The sequence below is a fragment of the Bacillus rossius genome, chromosome 12 (genome assembly GCF_032445375.1).
Source record: "Bacillus rossius redtenbacheri isolate Brsri chromosome 12, Brsri_v3, whole genome shotgun sequence".
NCBI lineage: Eukaryota > Metazoa > Arthropoda > Insecta > Phasmatodea > Bacillidae > Bacillus > Bacillus rossius.
In genome coordinates this window covers 17,727,189-17,743,531 of record NC_086339.1, presented here as the reverse complement: position 1 = coordinate 17,743,531, position 16,343 = coordinate 17,727,189, and the positions used below count along the sequence as shown (strand labels likewise).

The 16,343-nt window shown below is 37.2% G+C and overlaps 1 protein-coding gene across 2 annotated transcripts; it reads left to right on the top strand.

Moving 5' to 3' along the window:
- The first annotated feature begins 586 nt into the window (after positions 1 to 586).
- Positions 587 to 16,078, top strand: LOC134537634 (inositol polyphosphate 5-phosphatase E). Of its 2 annotated transcripts, XM_063378298.1 has the most exons (7): positions 587 to 1,937; positions 3,687 to 3,804; positions 6,507 to 6,729; positions 7,855 to 8,073; positions 9,540 to 9,701; positions 11,649 to 11,931; positions 13,988 to 16,078. In XM_063378298.1, the coding sequence occupies exons 1-7, from the start codon at positions 967 to 969 to the stop codon at positions 14,100 to 14,102; spliced, it is 2,091 nt and encodes a 696-aa protein (XP_063234368.1). In that variant the 5' UTR covers positions 587 to 966; the 3' UTR covers positions 14,103 to 16,078. The 2 variants fall into 2 exon arrangements, with proteins under 2 accessions (XP_063234368.1, XP_063234367.1); XM_063378297.1 differs by lacking the exon at positions 13,988 to 16,078 and having other exon boundaries at positions 717 to 1,937; positions 9,540 to 9,770; positions 11,649 to 11,693.
- The last annotated feature ends 265 nt before the right edge of the window (positions 16,079 to 16,343 follow it).

Sequence of the window (16,343 nt, the reverse complement as noted above, 5' to 3'; positions counted from 1 at the left end):
GGAGCTAGAAATTTTTAGGAGATGGTTTACTGTGACGAAATTGATGTCACATTTTTACCTAGTTTTTATATTATTGTTACACCCCAAAACGTTGCCAGAAATGTTGCTTGACAACATCTGATGATGGTTAGTAAGTACGAATTAGAATCTGTGTCGTTTAATATAGCCACTTCCATTAAAAAAAAAAAAAGGCATTTAAAACTGTTTCCACAATGAAAACACAACACTTCAATAAATGTTTTGGGCTACAAACTTACTTGGCGCAACAATTTCCTCAAGAAATTTTTTTTCCTCACAATTAACCATGTAATTACGCATTATGAAGACCCTTTGTGAATGCTCGCTCGTAAACTAAATATGTACGTAAGTTATGTGGAGGTTTTACAAAACATTTCGTTTTAATTTTCTATAATTTTTAAAAAAATGTATTAATGTATGGCCTTCCTCATAATTATTATTTTTTTTTTTAAGTTTTTGAACTCCTAAATTTATCATTTACTTATTTCTTTAAAATAACTTTGACAATTTTTTTCAATCTGTGTATTGATCCTGTTCCAGTTCCAAAATTCTCCTTATTCTATTTATCACTTACAGAGTGTTGCAATTTGTGATTGTCTGTATATTGTTTAAATTAATTTATTTAATGAATTTTTTCTTGGCATCTAACTGAAAATTTACGAATTTTATGGCCACAAATAACATACTAAGGCCATGAAAGATGGAGGGAATATCTCTCATGGAATCTATTTATTTGTTTGTGTTATTTAAATTTTTGTAAAAAGCACTATCTTTGAAAATAATTATTTAGATTCTAGAATGGAAAAAATGTTGGTAGTAACGTCTATAGATATTTGGGTTTTTCTAAGCGTATTGTGTATGTATGGTTTAAACAACCATTTGTAGGTTATGATTTTGTTGTTTTACACGGAAATAGGAAAGTAATGATGCTTTATTATTCTTAATGCGATGGAAAACGATGATGAAATGAAAGATAAAGCATCACGTGATAAAACCAAGTCCAAGAAAAAACCGCTGTGTAGGTTGGGACTTTTGGTGCCAAGAAAGACTAGAGTTGGTTGTTTGTCAGCAGAGAGCGAGGACATACATTTAAGCGAAAATTCAATTACACCGGAAGGATGTAAATTGGAACAGCATAGTGCAGATACTAATCTTTCTCCACAAGAACAAGGACTTATTGTTGAAACGTGGGATGTGAAAAACGAATCACAAGAGAAGGGTTCTGAAGAACTGGTACGTTCATTGTCTCCCAAGGAAGTTAGTAATAGTACAAAAATATCATTGTGTTGTGCCATGACTGAGAGTTCTAAATCTGTCGATGATCATCATCATTCAAATTACCATCGCACAAACAATGCTGAACGGAACAGAATGAGTCTTGGCATTACAACGGATGAAAAGATTACCACAAGTTCCAATAACAAAGTAAAATTGCTTCAAACAGTGACTTTAGAATCTGACTCCACACAGCATGAAGGATGTGCTATAGGTGGCAGTGGAGACAAAGAAGAACCACTATCTGGTGCCAGAGAGAATGACGTTATTCAAAGTTCTTCTCCGTCTGTCAGCGATATGTCATCATGCGAGTCCTCCCCAATACCAACCCAGGCTCGCCTCAAGGGCTCTGTTCTCACGCAGCGAAGATCTGCAGATAACCTCTTACTGGGGTTGCATCAGTCGCCTCCTTTGCGTCATTCATCACCAGACTCGAGTAAGAGCGTGCCTGAGACTCAGAAAAGGTATAGGATGAGGTCAGTTTCTCATGATACTATGCTGCCGCCTAGAGACAAGGCTTTGGTACGTGTAGAAGAAGGTGATAGTAATAATAAAGGGCGTGGATCTATGGACAGTTTGGCAAGGCACTCATTATTGGCGGCACAGGTGTTTCATCTTATCCCAACTGTGAAAGCTAGGGAAAGGTATGTTTTAATTTATAAATAAATGGTAGCCTATTTGAGTAGGGGAACGTGGGGACGTTTGGGACGTTTTTTAAATTTATATTTTTATAATTTTTTTTTACATCTACCTTTGATTCGTGCTGCAAAAAAAAAAAAGTGATACTTTGGCTACACAAAGATCCCATTAAACATAAATTTGAAGTAGCTTGCTGGCTATAAATAAATAAAATCTTTGAGTAGGTATGCAAAGTGTCCCAAACCTCCCTGCTATGGGGACGTTTGGGACATGGGTTGGGGACGTTTGGGACAGACACAAATACTTATAAGTACAGGTAATAAGATATATTAATTAATTAAAAGTGACTGACTAAAGAACACAGATTGTTTTTCTATAGTATTTTTTAATGTGTTCTTCAAATGTTGATCTTTTATACAATTTTGACTGAAGCCTATGTTTGGGACTACCCTCTCAGTTTTTTTCTTGCAAGTCAAAGGCATCTTGTGAGAAAACCTGAAATAAGATTTTAAAATTAGGTTAGCTTCAGATGTTAGGCTTATACAAATGCTGAGGGTAGGTCTAGATTTGCAAAAAAAACTGTTTGCAGTAGGATTTCTAAAATTCATTATAACAAATCCATATAAGTATTCTTAGGCGTAATGATTAGGGTCTTCTGAAGAAAATTTACAAATTGCAACCAATAATTCAGAGTTCACCTATAAGTTTGCAATTACTTACATAATGGCAAATTGTTTACTTAAACTTAACTTAATTAGTTCCCATTACTATGTCTAGTCATTAAATTAAAACTGAACAAATTGTTACAAAGCTTCGGCCTAGGCCTACAGTTAATTAATTATTTGGCTATTTAAGTTAAGTTATTACATACTTAGTTTTTGCACACTTTACATGTTATTTAAAACAGATAATTTAAATTTGAAGTTATGTCCCAAACCTCCCTATATTAGGCGTCCCAAACGTCCCCATGGTGCAATAAAAAACAAACTTAGCCGGAGGCTCATAACGTATAACTTTTTACCTAAGGTTATTTTTTCCAAATAATCCTTAAAAGTAGTACTTTTGTATAAAACTGTCACACTTACCTCTAGTTCAATGTTGACAGAAATGTTCAGTCATAATTTCAATGTTGAATCATACAGATTTTAGGTAAAAAACAGTTTTTAATTTATTAAGAAGACATCACTATCTGAATCTGTTCAAGAAAACACCTACAACAATTGGAGGGAAACAGTTGTTTACACAAAAAAAAAATCAATGTTCTACCAACATTTCACTGACAAAACATGGTGTACCAAACGTCCCTGTGTCCCAAAAATTCCCCACGTTCCCCTACCTACAACTGTTAATTTTCCACATTTAAGGGATATGTTGAGAGTTACACATTAGTGTATATAGCATAATTTTTTTCTCTAGTTGGTTTTCATTGTTTTTTCCATTAATCTAAACAGCCACAAAAGGAAACAAGAGTTGTGTTTAGTGAATAGTCTAAATTATCACAACAGTGTTCAATAATTTGACATTTTTAAAAATATTATGTAACTAAATCATCCGTTGGCTTTTCAACATAACAGGCTGCTTGTGTAAATCATAGGAGATCCCTATGATTTGGTAATCGATTGCAAGGGACCAGCGTAAACATATGACTTCAAGCGATCCCGTGTTCATGCAGTTGCATTATTTGTAGTTTCATCACCTCAAGTCTTCTCGAGTATTGTTTGTGTGCGTTAAGTCTGTCCCGATGTGTCGCGCAGGAACTTCCTTCACGGCCGCATTGCCGCGGACTCGTTGCTGGGCTCGCTGGAGCTGGAGAAAACGCTGCCGCAGCGAGAACTGCGTGTGTTCGTGGGCACGTGGAACATGAACGGACAGGTGGGTGGTATTCCTTGTGAGGGATGGCTTTTTAATGCCTGCACCATAGGCGTGCCTACAAGGGGGGGGGGAGGGGGGCAGGTGGGCCATGGACCCCCCCTAATGTAATCACTCAGATCGGCATTTTCTCTAATGCGTTCGTTAATATTCATATATTCCTGGCACTGTGACATTCAAACTGTTTTTCAGTGTTGCAGCGTGCTAATTAACAATATTTTTATTTTTAAACATTTTATCGTTCTGGAAATACAGCCGCCTTAGTTTATTTAAAACACGAGGTCCCTTAAAATGGCCAAGCAAAAAAAAAATTAATAGGTTTGCTAAAGTTCTGTTGTCTGAATTGCTGTGTTTGCATTCACTAAAAAGAAGTTCATTTCAAGGTAGTTCTGGACCAAGCTATTGGAAAATTCGAGAGGGAAAAATGTGTAAGTACCCTTTAAACATTGTCTATGGAAAAAAAAAAAACATATTTTCAAGATTGTTAAAATTATACGGATATAAATATTAACTAGTAAACATATCTCGTTGAAACTGCACAAAAATATAAACACGGCAATGAGTGAATGTATTTAGGCTATTTAACATTCTAAATTCAGCTTCTGATTAAAAAATTTAGCAGGGCCCCCCTAATGGAAATGTCTGGGCACGCCTATGGCCTGCGCGAGTGTACACCTGTTCCGATACGAGCCAGTTGCTTCACGAGCTGGCCACTTCACTCCGGCGGGTGGCGCTGTGGTTGAGCAGTCAGTGCCTCTCACTGAGCCAGTCTAGGGTTTAACCAGGGGGGATGCGACTGTATAGGCTGAATATGGCCACTAAAAACATGTGCGGTTGAAAAATGCCAACATCAAAAATAAAACTTCCAATATGCTGAAAACATTTAAATTTTTTAAACATATAAATAAAAAAATAATTTTTACTAACATTCTTGGTTCAGAATTTATGGAATGGCGTATTAACGGAGTGGCGTATTAATTATAATGGCATAATATACATACTTTGGAATTATTTTTTGCCAGTGTTAAATTATTTTGGTTAGCAGTGGAATAGGCATGGCCGAAAAGTAAAGTCTTGTGTGCTTTCCTCGTGTGTATTTTCTTTTGCAGTAGAAACTGAGGTTATGATTTTCAGTGCTCAAACTTTGCAGCTATGCAATTTTGAATTTTTGAAACAAAAGAGAAAGCATTTTAAAATAGTGATTTGTTTGTTCTGTATTGAAAAATAAATCATCTTAAATGTAGTATGATTAATATTCCCTCAAATGACCACAAATAAAATCAAGGTTGTCAACATTTAAGTACTTTCAAAAAGTTAACCTCTTAGGTTGTTAAGATTCCTCTAAATTCAGCACAGTTCTAGGATTTCCAAAGAAAATAAAAGCATTACATATAGCATTGAATTGCCACTCTTTATTTTCCTTGTTTTGTGGGTTAAACCCTGGATGAATTTGAAAGTGATAAACTTGACGGATGTTGAGTTATTTCAGGGTTCTTCAATTTTCCCAATCCATTCGTTCAATCAATGCTCCATTATCATTTCCTCACCTTTCTACATCCTAATTGACCTTAATGTTAATGAGGTTCCAAGCTTATAGCTATTATGATTCAGGAATTTTCAAAAGCTTTCAAATTGCAAAATGAAAATCTTGATTTTAAAATACAGATTTTACCAAATTTTGTGCTCGTCAGGGCATGAATAATATCTTCCCAAGATTTTATACCTTATCACTGCATATTGATGTCTGTAATGGCCAGGAGAGAAAATAACTCATAATGATAGTAATTTTACAGACGTCTTAATAACTACACTAGTCGATGAAAGCTGAATTTTACAAGTACCCGAAGCTAGTTCCTAATTCCCAACGAGCCTTAGTTGTAATGTTACTTGAAGGGCCATTAAGAAATTTATCTGGGTTTATTGAATTCATAAAAAATATTTTACCCTACTTTAAATTTAGATAACTCAGCATAACATAAATCTACTGTTGTCAAGTACTCAGATCACTTGCCTCCCACCAGGCAAATTTTTCGCAATTCGGGAAAGTGATGGACAACGTAGTGAGTCGGCGGGTGTTTTTTCGTGGTAAATATAGATCCTGTGTTAAATGATGCCTTTTGCTGTGTTAATTTAGTACGTTGAAAGATCCTGCTCATAAAACCTTGTCAGATAACAACGAATAAGGATTGTAAGGTGAATACTTGTTATAGCGCAAGTTTCTGTTTGTGTGCAGGATCTTTTGATGTCCTAAATTTAAACAGGAAGCATCATGTAACGTAGGATCAAAATTTACATTATCATGCCAACAGGATCAAGGGATGAACTTGGATACGCGATACATAACTTTCACCTGAAATTTTGAGTGCAAATAAAACCATGAAATCTTGTCTGTACTTATCACTAATTACTAGAGACCTGCGAAATTCGCGGATTCGTTGACCTCTAGGATGGACTCCACAGTCCTTCTAAATACTCGCGGAAATGACACCCGTTCATCGGCCACTGACGCACGAGACGTCTCAACTATAGGCTGTCCGTAATTCAGCACTTTCTTGGTTTGGTGTTTCCCACTGGCTCACAGTTCCCCCGGATAAAATGTGGGGGCCAATCGCAGAGGCGGTATGAAGGTATAGTTGTTTTGATGCTAGCCTATCGCGAAATGAATCCGCGAATTTTGGCATGTCTCTACTAATTACGGCTTGCAGGCGCCGCCCAAGGAGCTAAACGACTTCATGCTGCCCCCGGGACTGGAGCACGTGCCCGACGTGATCGTGGTGGGCACCCAGGAGAGCTACTCGGAGCGCTCCGAGTGGGAGGTGCACCTGCAGGAGACGGTGGGGCCCTCGCACCTGCTGTTCCACTCGGCCGCGCTGGGCACGCTGCACCTCGCCGTGTTCCTGCGCCGCGACCTGCTGTGGTTCTGCTCCGGTGGGCTGCCTGTTCCGTGACCTTGCCCCACCCCTCTGCTGGCTTGCTTGCTTGCTTGCTTGTACATGGTTATGATGCATGAAATTTGTTCTTTCAGTCGTATATTACAGAGTACATTTCTAAACAGTCAGAAATCATATACAGCGAAACCCCTTATTTACGTTACCGTTATTTACGTCTTCCCGTTATTTGCACTATATTCTTCAGGTCCCGTTTAGTTCCCTGACCGTGCCCGACCCCTCTGCTCCGTCTGGGTGGCTCCCCCCCCCCCCCCCCCCCCCCCCGTCGTGGCGCTACGACACAGTTCTCACTCCTGCGGCGGCTATCGCTTTCGGTGCCACCCTCCAGCTTGCCTTCTTCTGTGAACGTTTGCGTCAAGAATAATTCAGAATGTCAGACTTATGTCTCCCCTGGATTCTTTATTTAAAAAAAACTTGCATTAACCTAATTAAAAAAATCATATATCTCAAATAAAGGTGGAAAAAAAGTACTATATTTCATACAGGCAACTAAAACTGAATTAATAAAACTCTGTACAAAATTTTTTGATATCTGCCAAAAATATTTTTAACTAGTGTACAATCTGAAATAAAAAATTGGGAAAATAAAATTCCGAAAGAATTTTTGTTTTTAAATAAACATGGTTGTTCAGTACTAGCAAACTATGCAGTGGTATAGTGTGCAATGCTAATAAAAGTTTTCACAATTTCAAAAAAAAAAATTAAGTTATTTTGTTAAATTTTTAAGATAATTTATTTTTACTCTTACATATTATAGTTTGATACAAGGTTATGATGCTTGAAATTTGTTCTTTCAGTCATATAGTATTACAGAGTACATTTCTGAACAGTCAGAAATCATATACATTGCAAGCAAATGTATTTAAAATAAAGGAAAGTTGCTGCCTGTATAGCGTACGAATGTCGACACTGACAGTCTAAATCACGGTTCACGAAAATCTTCCTGAAAGTGTTAAATAGTTAAAAGTGTGTGCATTATTAGTAGTGTGTGAAATGTCTATTTTAAAAATTCATTTGCAAGTGTCCTCAAATTCACTGGATTCTGAATGACGTGAATGTTTGATCCTTGTGAAAGAAGGCCTCGACCGTCTGTCCCGACTTGCAGTGCCGGAAGAGTCGAGCTACAGCGTGCGCCCGGGCACAGCGTTCAGGACGAAGGGGGCGGTGGCCATCGCGTTCATGCTGTTCGGGACATCGTTCCTGTTCATCACCGCCCACCTCACCGCCCACGTCGACAAGGTGAAGGAGCGAATCCACGACATCCGGCGGATAGTCAAGTCCCTGGACCTGCCCAAACTGCTGCCAGTGAGACACAAGAACAAAGGTGCGTGCTTCGCATGGACTACCTTACCTGTGGCGAGAGTCTGGGATTTGCGGCAAGGCCTCCGTAGCAAGCTTTCAGTTCGCATTTCTTTGATTTATAAAGTTATATCTAGACTTGCATAGTAACTCATTACAACGTTCCTAAAAACAGTTCTCGTTTTTTGGTATTTAAAATGAATTATAGTATAGTCTTGCTTGACCGACATAAACAATCTGGCAGAACATCTGATGAGGGAAAGTGTCGGATAGTAGGGAGGTGTTAATCAAAAGCCTTTTAAACGTCAAGCAATGTTACAATTTAACCATTACAAACCTAATAATCATGTTTTACAACAAAACAGAAAAAAAGGTTAACGGAAAAAAATACAAAATTGTATGTACATAATAGAGTACCTACTTAAAAACTTCAGTCCTTTAACGATTTAAAGAAATTTTTGAATGTAGTCTGCTTTCCTGTCAAGTGTTGTTTCTTTCTTTTTTTTTTTTTTTTACCAAGTCTCACCATCTTTGCAGGATCATTATGTTGATTCCTGTAGCTTCTTTTTATTTTTAAATGTATTCAATTGCAGTTTCTAGAGGCTTAGCTCTGTGGTGATACGTCGGATAATATGGAATGTTGGATAAGCGAAGATAGGATGGATAAGACACTACTGTATGTAGTCTATGTTATATAATGTCGCTTAAGAAGCAACACTGCTATACCACCTATATGACATAAAGCAAATTTTTCAGGTGAGCTTAATAACTTTATGCGCCATGCTGGAACTGAATGATAGCCGGTGTTGGAAAAAAGACCATAGCAGCACATACTGTTAGATTTTCAGGGAATTCACTTCGTGAGAAGACGGTAAATGGAGAAACAAAAAACAAATTTTAAAAAATCGCTTAGGCGGTGTTGTTTTTCAAGCGATGATAATAAGTACTTATGTATTACTTCTTCAAAGGCCAAAAAATTGTTTTAAGGAACAATTTATTAATGTTGTTGAGCTCACATGCTCTCATTCTCACATGATTTTATGCTTGGTTTGTGCTGTGTTCTTGAGCTCACATGCTCTCATGCTCAGTTCGTGCGGTGTTGTTGAGCTCACATGCTCTCATGCTCGGTTTGTGCGGTGTTGTTGAGCTCACATGCTCTCATGCTCGGTTTGTGCGGTGTTGTTGAGCTTACATGCTCTCATGCTCGGTTTGCGCGGTGGTGTTGAGCTCACATGCTCTCATGCTTGGTTTGTGCAGTGTTGTTGAGCTTACATGCTCTCATGCTAGGTTTGTGCAGTGTTGTTGAGCTTACATGCTCTCATGCTTGGTTTGTGCAGTGTTGTTGAGCTCACATGCTCTCATGCTTGGTTTGTGCGGTGTTGTTGAGCTAACATGCTCTCATGCTTGGTTTGTGTGGTGTTGTTGAGCTCACATGCTCTCATGCTCGGTTTGTGCGGTGTTGTTGAGCTCGCATGTTCTTATGTGTCCCAGACGTGACGCAGAACTTTGACTACGTGTTCTGGTGCGGCGACCTGAACTTCCGCCTGACGCAGCCCCGCGAGGAGGTCATGCAGTGGGTGTCGAAGCAGCAGTTCCCAATGGTGCGGCCCCACCTGCTGTGCTCCGACCAGCTGCGTGCCAGCCGCGCCCAGGGTGGGTCCCCGAGAGTCGCACCCACTGAGAGTCTCTTCCATGCGTATTCCCGCTCAGACAAGTTTTAAGGTTTATATTTTTAGGCAGATTTATAGGCCTGTGCGAATGTTAGTTCTTTAGTTCGAATTAAATATCAATATACTGTACTTAACCGGAAATATTGCGACTCTGAATACAGTGTGACCACAAAGATTTTGATTATGAGTTGGTGAAAAATACTTTGAGGTAAAAATCACAATTTAAACACACTTAAATTAAAAATTATTTTAATTAGTAAATTTATACCATATTTACTAACAACAGTTTAGGTAGGGGTGGCCGAAACCAAAATTTAGACAATGAGGCTAACTCAGAAACTACATTCTGAAGGTGTAGCCACTTCACAACCTCAGAGTACCTAATATTACGAATTAATAGTTGGTCATGCTACACCTTAAAGGCGCTTGCTGCGACATCGCAGGTTATTAAGGCTTGCAAGTGAATCACCAGATGTCAGGCAGACAATAACGTGACAGCAATTTACATAGTAAAAATTAAGTACACGCGTGCATGTGCCATACTAAAGTAGGTGAAGGAAGAAGATAGGAAACAAGGTAAGGGAGAGAGAGAGAGAGATAGTGTGTGTACGCTTGTGCGTGTGTGTGCGAAAGGAGGGAAGAAGGAGAGATGCTTGTTGATAGGGGCACCATTGCACCATGAGCCATGACATATTCTCTGATGTTGCCTAGTTCATTCTTTATTCTGTCTATTTCTGCTATAGTCATACTTATGAATATCGTTAGTCAAAATATCCATCAGATAACGGTAAAAAGGTACTACTTTGGTAAAATTAGTATTAAGAAATATCTGAGCATAATATTTGTTGAAAAATACACTATCCTTTGAATAAAATAGATTCATAAAAATAAAAAATAAAAACAGAATCTCCTGTTTTAAAAACAAAATTGACTTTAAAAAAAAAACATAAAATATTGTCCCTAGCTAAAAATGTGACACTAAAGCAGTCATTCTCAAATTTTTTGAAATCAATGCACATTTATTATTCTTCAAATAATTGTAGGTGCACAATATACAAATTTATGCGTAATATTTTTCAATAATTAAGTCAAATATTACATAAGAAAAATGAAACATACCTTAAATTTATTCATTCTTGTGTTTATGAGAAACATGAGCCTGTAGAGTTGTTATAATAGGTAACACATAACAATTAGTATATGTAATAAAAAGACTAGTTTATTTGTAACATAATAGTATAATAGAGTAACTACATTATATTTATTTCATATCTCCACAGTTGGACACTATGCCTGTGCGAATACTAGTTTTTTGATGCGAAGCCAATATCGAATTGGAATTGAATGTTAAAAATATTTGCGAAGTCTATTTGCGAATATTATTCTCAGTGAAGTATTACACTTGTTATATATAACTCATTATTGAAGTAAAAAAAATTTATGTTCATAATATTTGAACTGATTAAGTGATTAACCATTAGAGCCTTATGTAAAACATCATTCAATAAAACATGTAAAATAACCATGCATAATATTAATATTGAGTATTTACAAAAGTAAACGGATTATCACATTTGGATTTTTGTAAGTAACCAACCTTATTCAAGCAAAACATACACAACAAAAAAACTAAATGGTTTCAAGAGTGAATCTTAGACTTCTGATATTTTAAAGCGAATCATCACATCGAATCTAAAGCTTCAAATAAAATGAATAGCAAATTTCCTGGCGAAGTCAAATTGAATATTAAAAAGAGCTTTGATTGATTCACTTAGTCGAAGCTGCGCACAGGCCTATCGGACAAACGTTTTTTCTGGAATACCAGAGGGTGCACCCGGATACTTGTAGGGTGCACGCTTTGATAACCACTGCACTGAAGAAAGCGAGGTGCAGTGTTTTGTACGACAGTGCTCGATCCCTCTTTCCGCAGGATCGGTGTTCAGGGACTTCGAGGAGGGGCCCATCACGTTCCCGCCCACGTACAAGTACGACCCAGGCACCCAGGACTACGACACGTCGCACAAGCAGCGGACGCCGTCGTACACGGACCGCATCCTGTTCAAGAGTGGGCGCGGGCGCCGGGAGAGCCACGCCCCGGGGGCCAGCCCCGCGCTGGAGTGCCTCGTCTACACGTCCGTGCCATCCATCTGCACGTCGGACCACAAGCCCGTGTGGGGACTGTACCGCTGCGCGGTGCGCCCCGGCATCGACACGTAGGTCTCCGTGCACCGGATCCTTGAAAGATGCAATTCCCCCACCCCCCCAGTTGCCCTAAACTATTGACTAGTTAGTCATGGTTCTCAGCAGTTCCACTGTTTCTCAGAAAATTAACTGGCTCCAAGAATCATAAAAATGATCCCGGTAACACCATAGTATCTTGTACCTTAACAGCTAAACCTTTCCTGTTGAAGATATAATAGATTCTTTGTGAAACGCCGTTGTGTTTTGCTGGTGAACAAGCAGATGTCTTTCAAACTTCACTTCAAGCCAATGAATAGATGCTTATCAGCACCCTATGTGACAAGAAAAATGTAAAGGTTCTTAAATCTTTGAAAAATTGCTGCTAGAGGTGACAGTCTCCCCTTCTCTTCCTCCAACCTCTTGCCCTAGTCCGCCCAGATGGCAAGATAGCATCGGCAAGAAGTGTCTGAACTAAAAAAAAAAATAGAGTTCCTTTTTTTGTTCTTTTTTTCACTACCAATAGCAATAGATACAGCAAGTAGGATTCATCTACAAAATACTTAAATGAAAAAGATTTTCACACGTATGAAGTCCAGAAGATTTATTGAGAAATTTGGATTGGTTTAATGCAACATATTACATGCATGTACATTGATATACGTGTACATATGAGATTTTAATTATATAATCTGTGATTATGATTTAAAATTATAAAAAAAAAAATACTCTAGTTAATGTACTGTGTTTTCTCGCATAATCGTCGCACATTTTATTCTAAAATCAAGTTTGAAAAGTAGGGGTGCGACGATTATGCGGAAAAAAAAATTTGTTAGGTAAAGTTATTCATAAAAAAAACCGTCCATGGAAAATACGTTTATTTAAACAAAAAAAAATATGGAGTTTACAAGAGCACACCAAACAATTTATATTAATAATTCATTAAACAAAAACCTTTCTTCAAATTTAAATAGAAAACCCAAACTGTAATGCGAATGCAGGCCACTTGAATCTGCGACGTGAACTAACGCGTAACTATTTCCGTAGTACACATTTACCACGAAAGAGTGCGGACAGTCAAATGTAGTTAACTTGGCACTCGACAGAGAGCGCGCGCTACATGCAATCGACGAGATATCGATATTCTACTACGTGCGCGCGCTCTATACAGGAAGCAACATAACCAAACATGAATGATGCCAACTAGCGCTGGCTACATGTTCATAAGCGGTACACTGTGACGACACAGATGATCAGATAAAGATAATAACGTTTGAAAACGTCTTTAAAGGAAAATTTACACATCAGATAACTGTATTTCTGTTAATTAAATAAGTAAGTGGTAATTTCCGAATAAATATTAGATTTCTACTTTAAAATACATCATTTTATACGGAAAATATATCTACACCGGTACACCGCGGCGATGCAGACAATCAGATAAAGATAATAACGTTTAAAAACGTCTTTAAAAGAAAATTTACTGGTCAGACAACTTTGTATTTCCGTTAATTAAATAAGTAAGTGGTAATTTTCGAATAAATATTATATTTCTACTTTAAAATACATCGTTTTATACGGAAAAGATACCTACACAAACCGCTTTGCATCTAATAGCGGGACCAAAAGCATCATTCAATGTTTAAGCGATAACTTTTTTATCCCAATTTTGACGGCCAAAAATATAGGTGCGACGATTACCCGCATGCAACGATTATGCGATAAAAGAGGGTACCTATGATAGTGAGTTTGTTGTAAAAAAAATATTTTCAAACTTAAAAATTTTTTACGGTTTAAAAAAATACAGTGCCAGGTTTTTTTTATTTTCATGCAATTTTCATCACTCTGTTATTGTTCTGTAAATATTTCTCTCGTATTCATTTTACTATATTTTACCTGAATTTTTTGTGAACACCTGTACGTATGAGAAAAAAAAGAAATTTCAACTGTATGTTTGAAAGTTTTTCAATATTTGCTAATGTAGCTTGATATTCAATTTAAATAAGAAATACAGGATTTGCAGAAACCTATGTAAGGGCTCTGTGTGAAGCTGAGCAACATGCCTTCACCTGATGATCGGTTCGTCTCCAGGATCCCGCTGGCGGCCGGCTTGTTCAACCGCGAGGTCTACTTGGAAGGCATCAGGCGCAGGGCTGCGGCACTGGACAAGAGGCACTCTACTTCAGGGGCGTGCTCTCTGCAGTGAGCTTAGGTCCCTTCGACACCGGTCTGTATTCGCTCCCGGAGCTTGTGATGTTACCACTTAAGGGGGATGGGATAAAGGGAAACCTGAAGACACAGTCTTGGCTTCAAAAGTTTTTTTTATATCCTAATTGGACTTAGCTATGCAAAAAGGAACCAACCCACATCAAACCTATTCTGAATATTTTGAAGTTAAAGTTAATTATAAATTGTAATTCTCGTATTGATAACATAATGTGGGTGTAATTTTAATGGTCTAGTATAAATACTGATATAATAATAGCAACAACGGTACGATCAACCTTGTACTATTTTAATTTATTTTCAAAAAAAAATATAACAAAATTGTGGGTTAGTTCCTTTTTGCATAACTACGTCTAATTATCGTAGAGACTCGATTGACCAAGCATCCTCGGATTAGCAAAATCTCAGATGACACGAATATAATAAGTGAATGATCTTGGTTTTCAGTTGGCCCGGTGGTATCTTTTTTTTTTTTGGGTGATGTTTCCCCTGATTTTCTTCAGTCACTCTTGTGATTCGTCCAACCAGTAAACGGCATCTTAAAGGTTAATTTTCTTTAGGCTTTCAACAACAGTTAGATCATTATCTAGGTTGTTCTCAAGCAAATCATTCAATAGTCTTTATGAGGCCTGCACAAATACTAGTTTTTTGAAGGGAAGCTCATATCAAATCAAATGTTTAAAATATTTGCGAAGTCAAATCAGATTACGAATATGCGAACGTGACTTAAACTTATTTTTTTAAACGCAAACAGAGCGTCTTCTTTTGATTTTTTAAGTAACCAACTTTATTCAAAGAATATATACAACACAAAAAAAAAAACTAAATATTTTCATGAGCAAATCTCAAGCTTCCAATGTTTTAAAGCTTTGCAACAAATGTAAAGCTTCACATCAGACGCGAAGCTTTGCATCACAACGGAAGTTTCAAATAAGACGAATAGCAAATTTCCTGGTGAAGTCAAATTGAATATCAAAAAAGAGCTTCGATTGATTCAATTAGTCGAAGCTTTGCGCAAGCCTAGTCTTTACTGGTAAGGGTGCATTTTGTCTGCTTGGTTAATAGAAGCTCGCTGAATTGAGACTACTGTATTTGCAAATTACACTCTTTTTGAGGTGAGGTACCTTAATTTAATGGAATGCCTAAAGTTGATAATGATTGGCAACAAAAATTTTTTTTTTTCCTTGTTAAAACGTTAGGTTTCAATTAGGGATGGGTTGAGTACACATTTTTATCGATTCCGATACCGGTACCGATTCCTAAATTTCGATTCTCGATTCCGAGTCATTCCAGTTTTCGATTCCTGGTAATTCTGGTCACATAATTAAAACTACTTAAGAATTGAATGCATTACATAATGATAATAACATGTATAAAGGATAATTATAAACTTAGGATTAAATGTTGAGGGTTTTTTTTTCAATTTCCAGTGAAGAAGCATCTTCACATAAAGTTTGTTTGCTAGTAAGTACTAGGCTGTGCACAAAGAAGTTCAACATTTAGACAGGGTTCTTTAACAGACGATAACGCCGATAACATAACATCTTTGTTCAAAATGGGTTCAAGGTAGCACTACTTTTTTCTGTGGTACCTTTTGACTTAGTTGGTGACAGTGCTGTAAACAAAAGTTTGTTTTTCTTCAAAGACTATTTTTTCTGGTAGTAATGTGTGCCGGGATTTCAAATGCTTCATTAAATTGGTTGTAGATTTGTAAGTACCGCTCCGTGAAATTTGCGCACTACCATGATTACAAATTGCATATTTGTCATTTTCACTATTGATGCGAAAATGTTCCCAAACTTTAGACATGTTGATACAATATCAGACCATTCGCATCGTAATTTGAAACGACAGTCGGCGAACATTTTTTTTACTAACAAACTAGCAAAACACTTGAAAATAGTTTTAGCAAAACAATATTTGTGCCATATATATAATATATAGCATAAATGCGAAACAATTCACAGTAACCTCAATAGCACGACGGTGAATTACGCCGTAATTCACCGTCGTGCTATTGAGGTTACTGTGAATTGTTTTGCATTTATGCTATATATTTGGCACAAATATTGTTTTGCTAAAATTATTTTCCGTAATTCACCGTCGTGCTATTGAGGTTACTGTGAATTGTTGCGCATTTATGCTATTTATTTGGCACAAATATTGTTTTGCTAAAACTATTTTCAAGTGTTTTTCTAGTAATTATTACGGTTTTCCTTTG

Bases quoted from the DNA above. Each gene is read 5' to 3' on its own strand.
- LOC134537634 (XM_063378298.1), top strand. From the start codon at position 967: ATGGAAAACGATGATGAAATGAAAGATAAAGCATCACGTGATAAAACC. The intron at 1,938-3,686 runs GTATGTTTTAAT...TGTGTCGCGCAG, and splicing joins ACTGTGAAAGCTAGGGAAAG to GAACTTCCTTCACGGCCGCA. The intron at 9,702-11,648 runs GTGGGTCCCCGA...CTCTTTCCGCAG, and splicing joins GCGTGCCAGCCGCGCCCAGG to GATCGGTGTTCAGGGACTTC.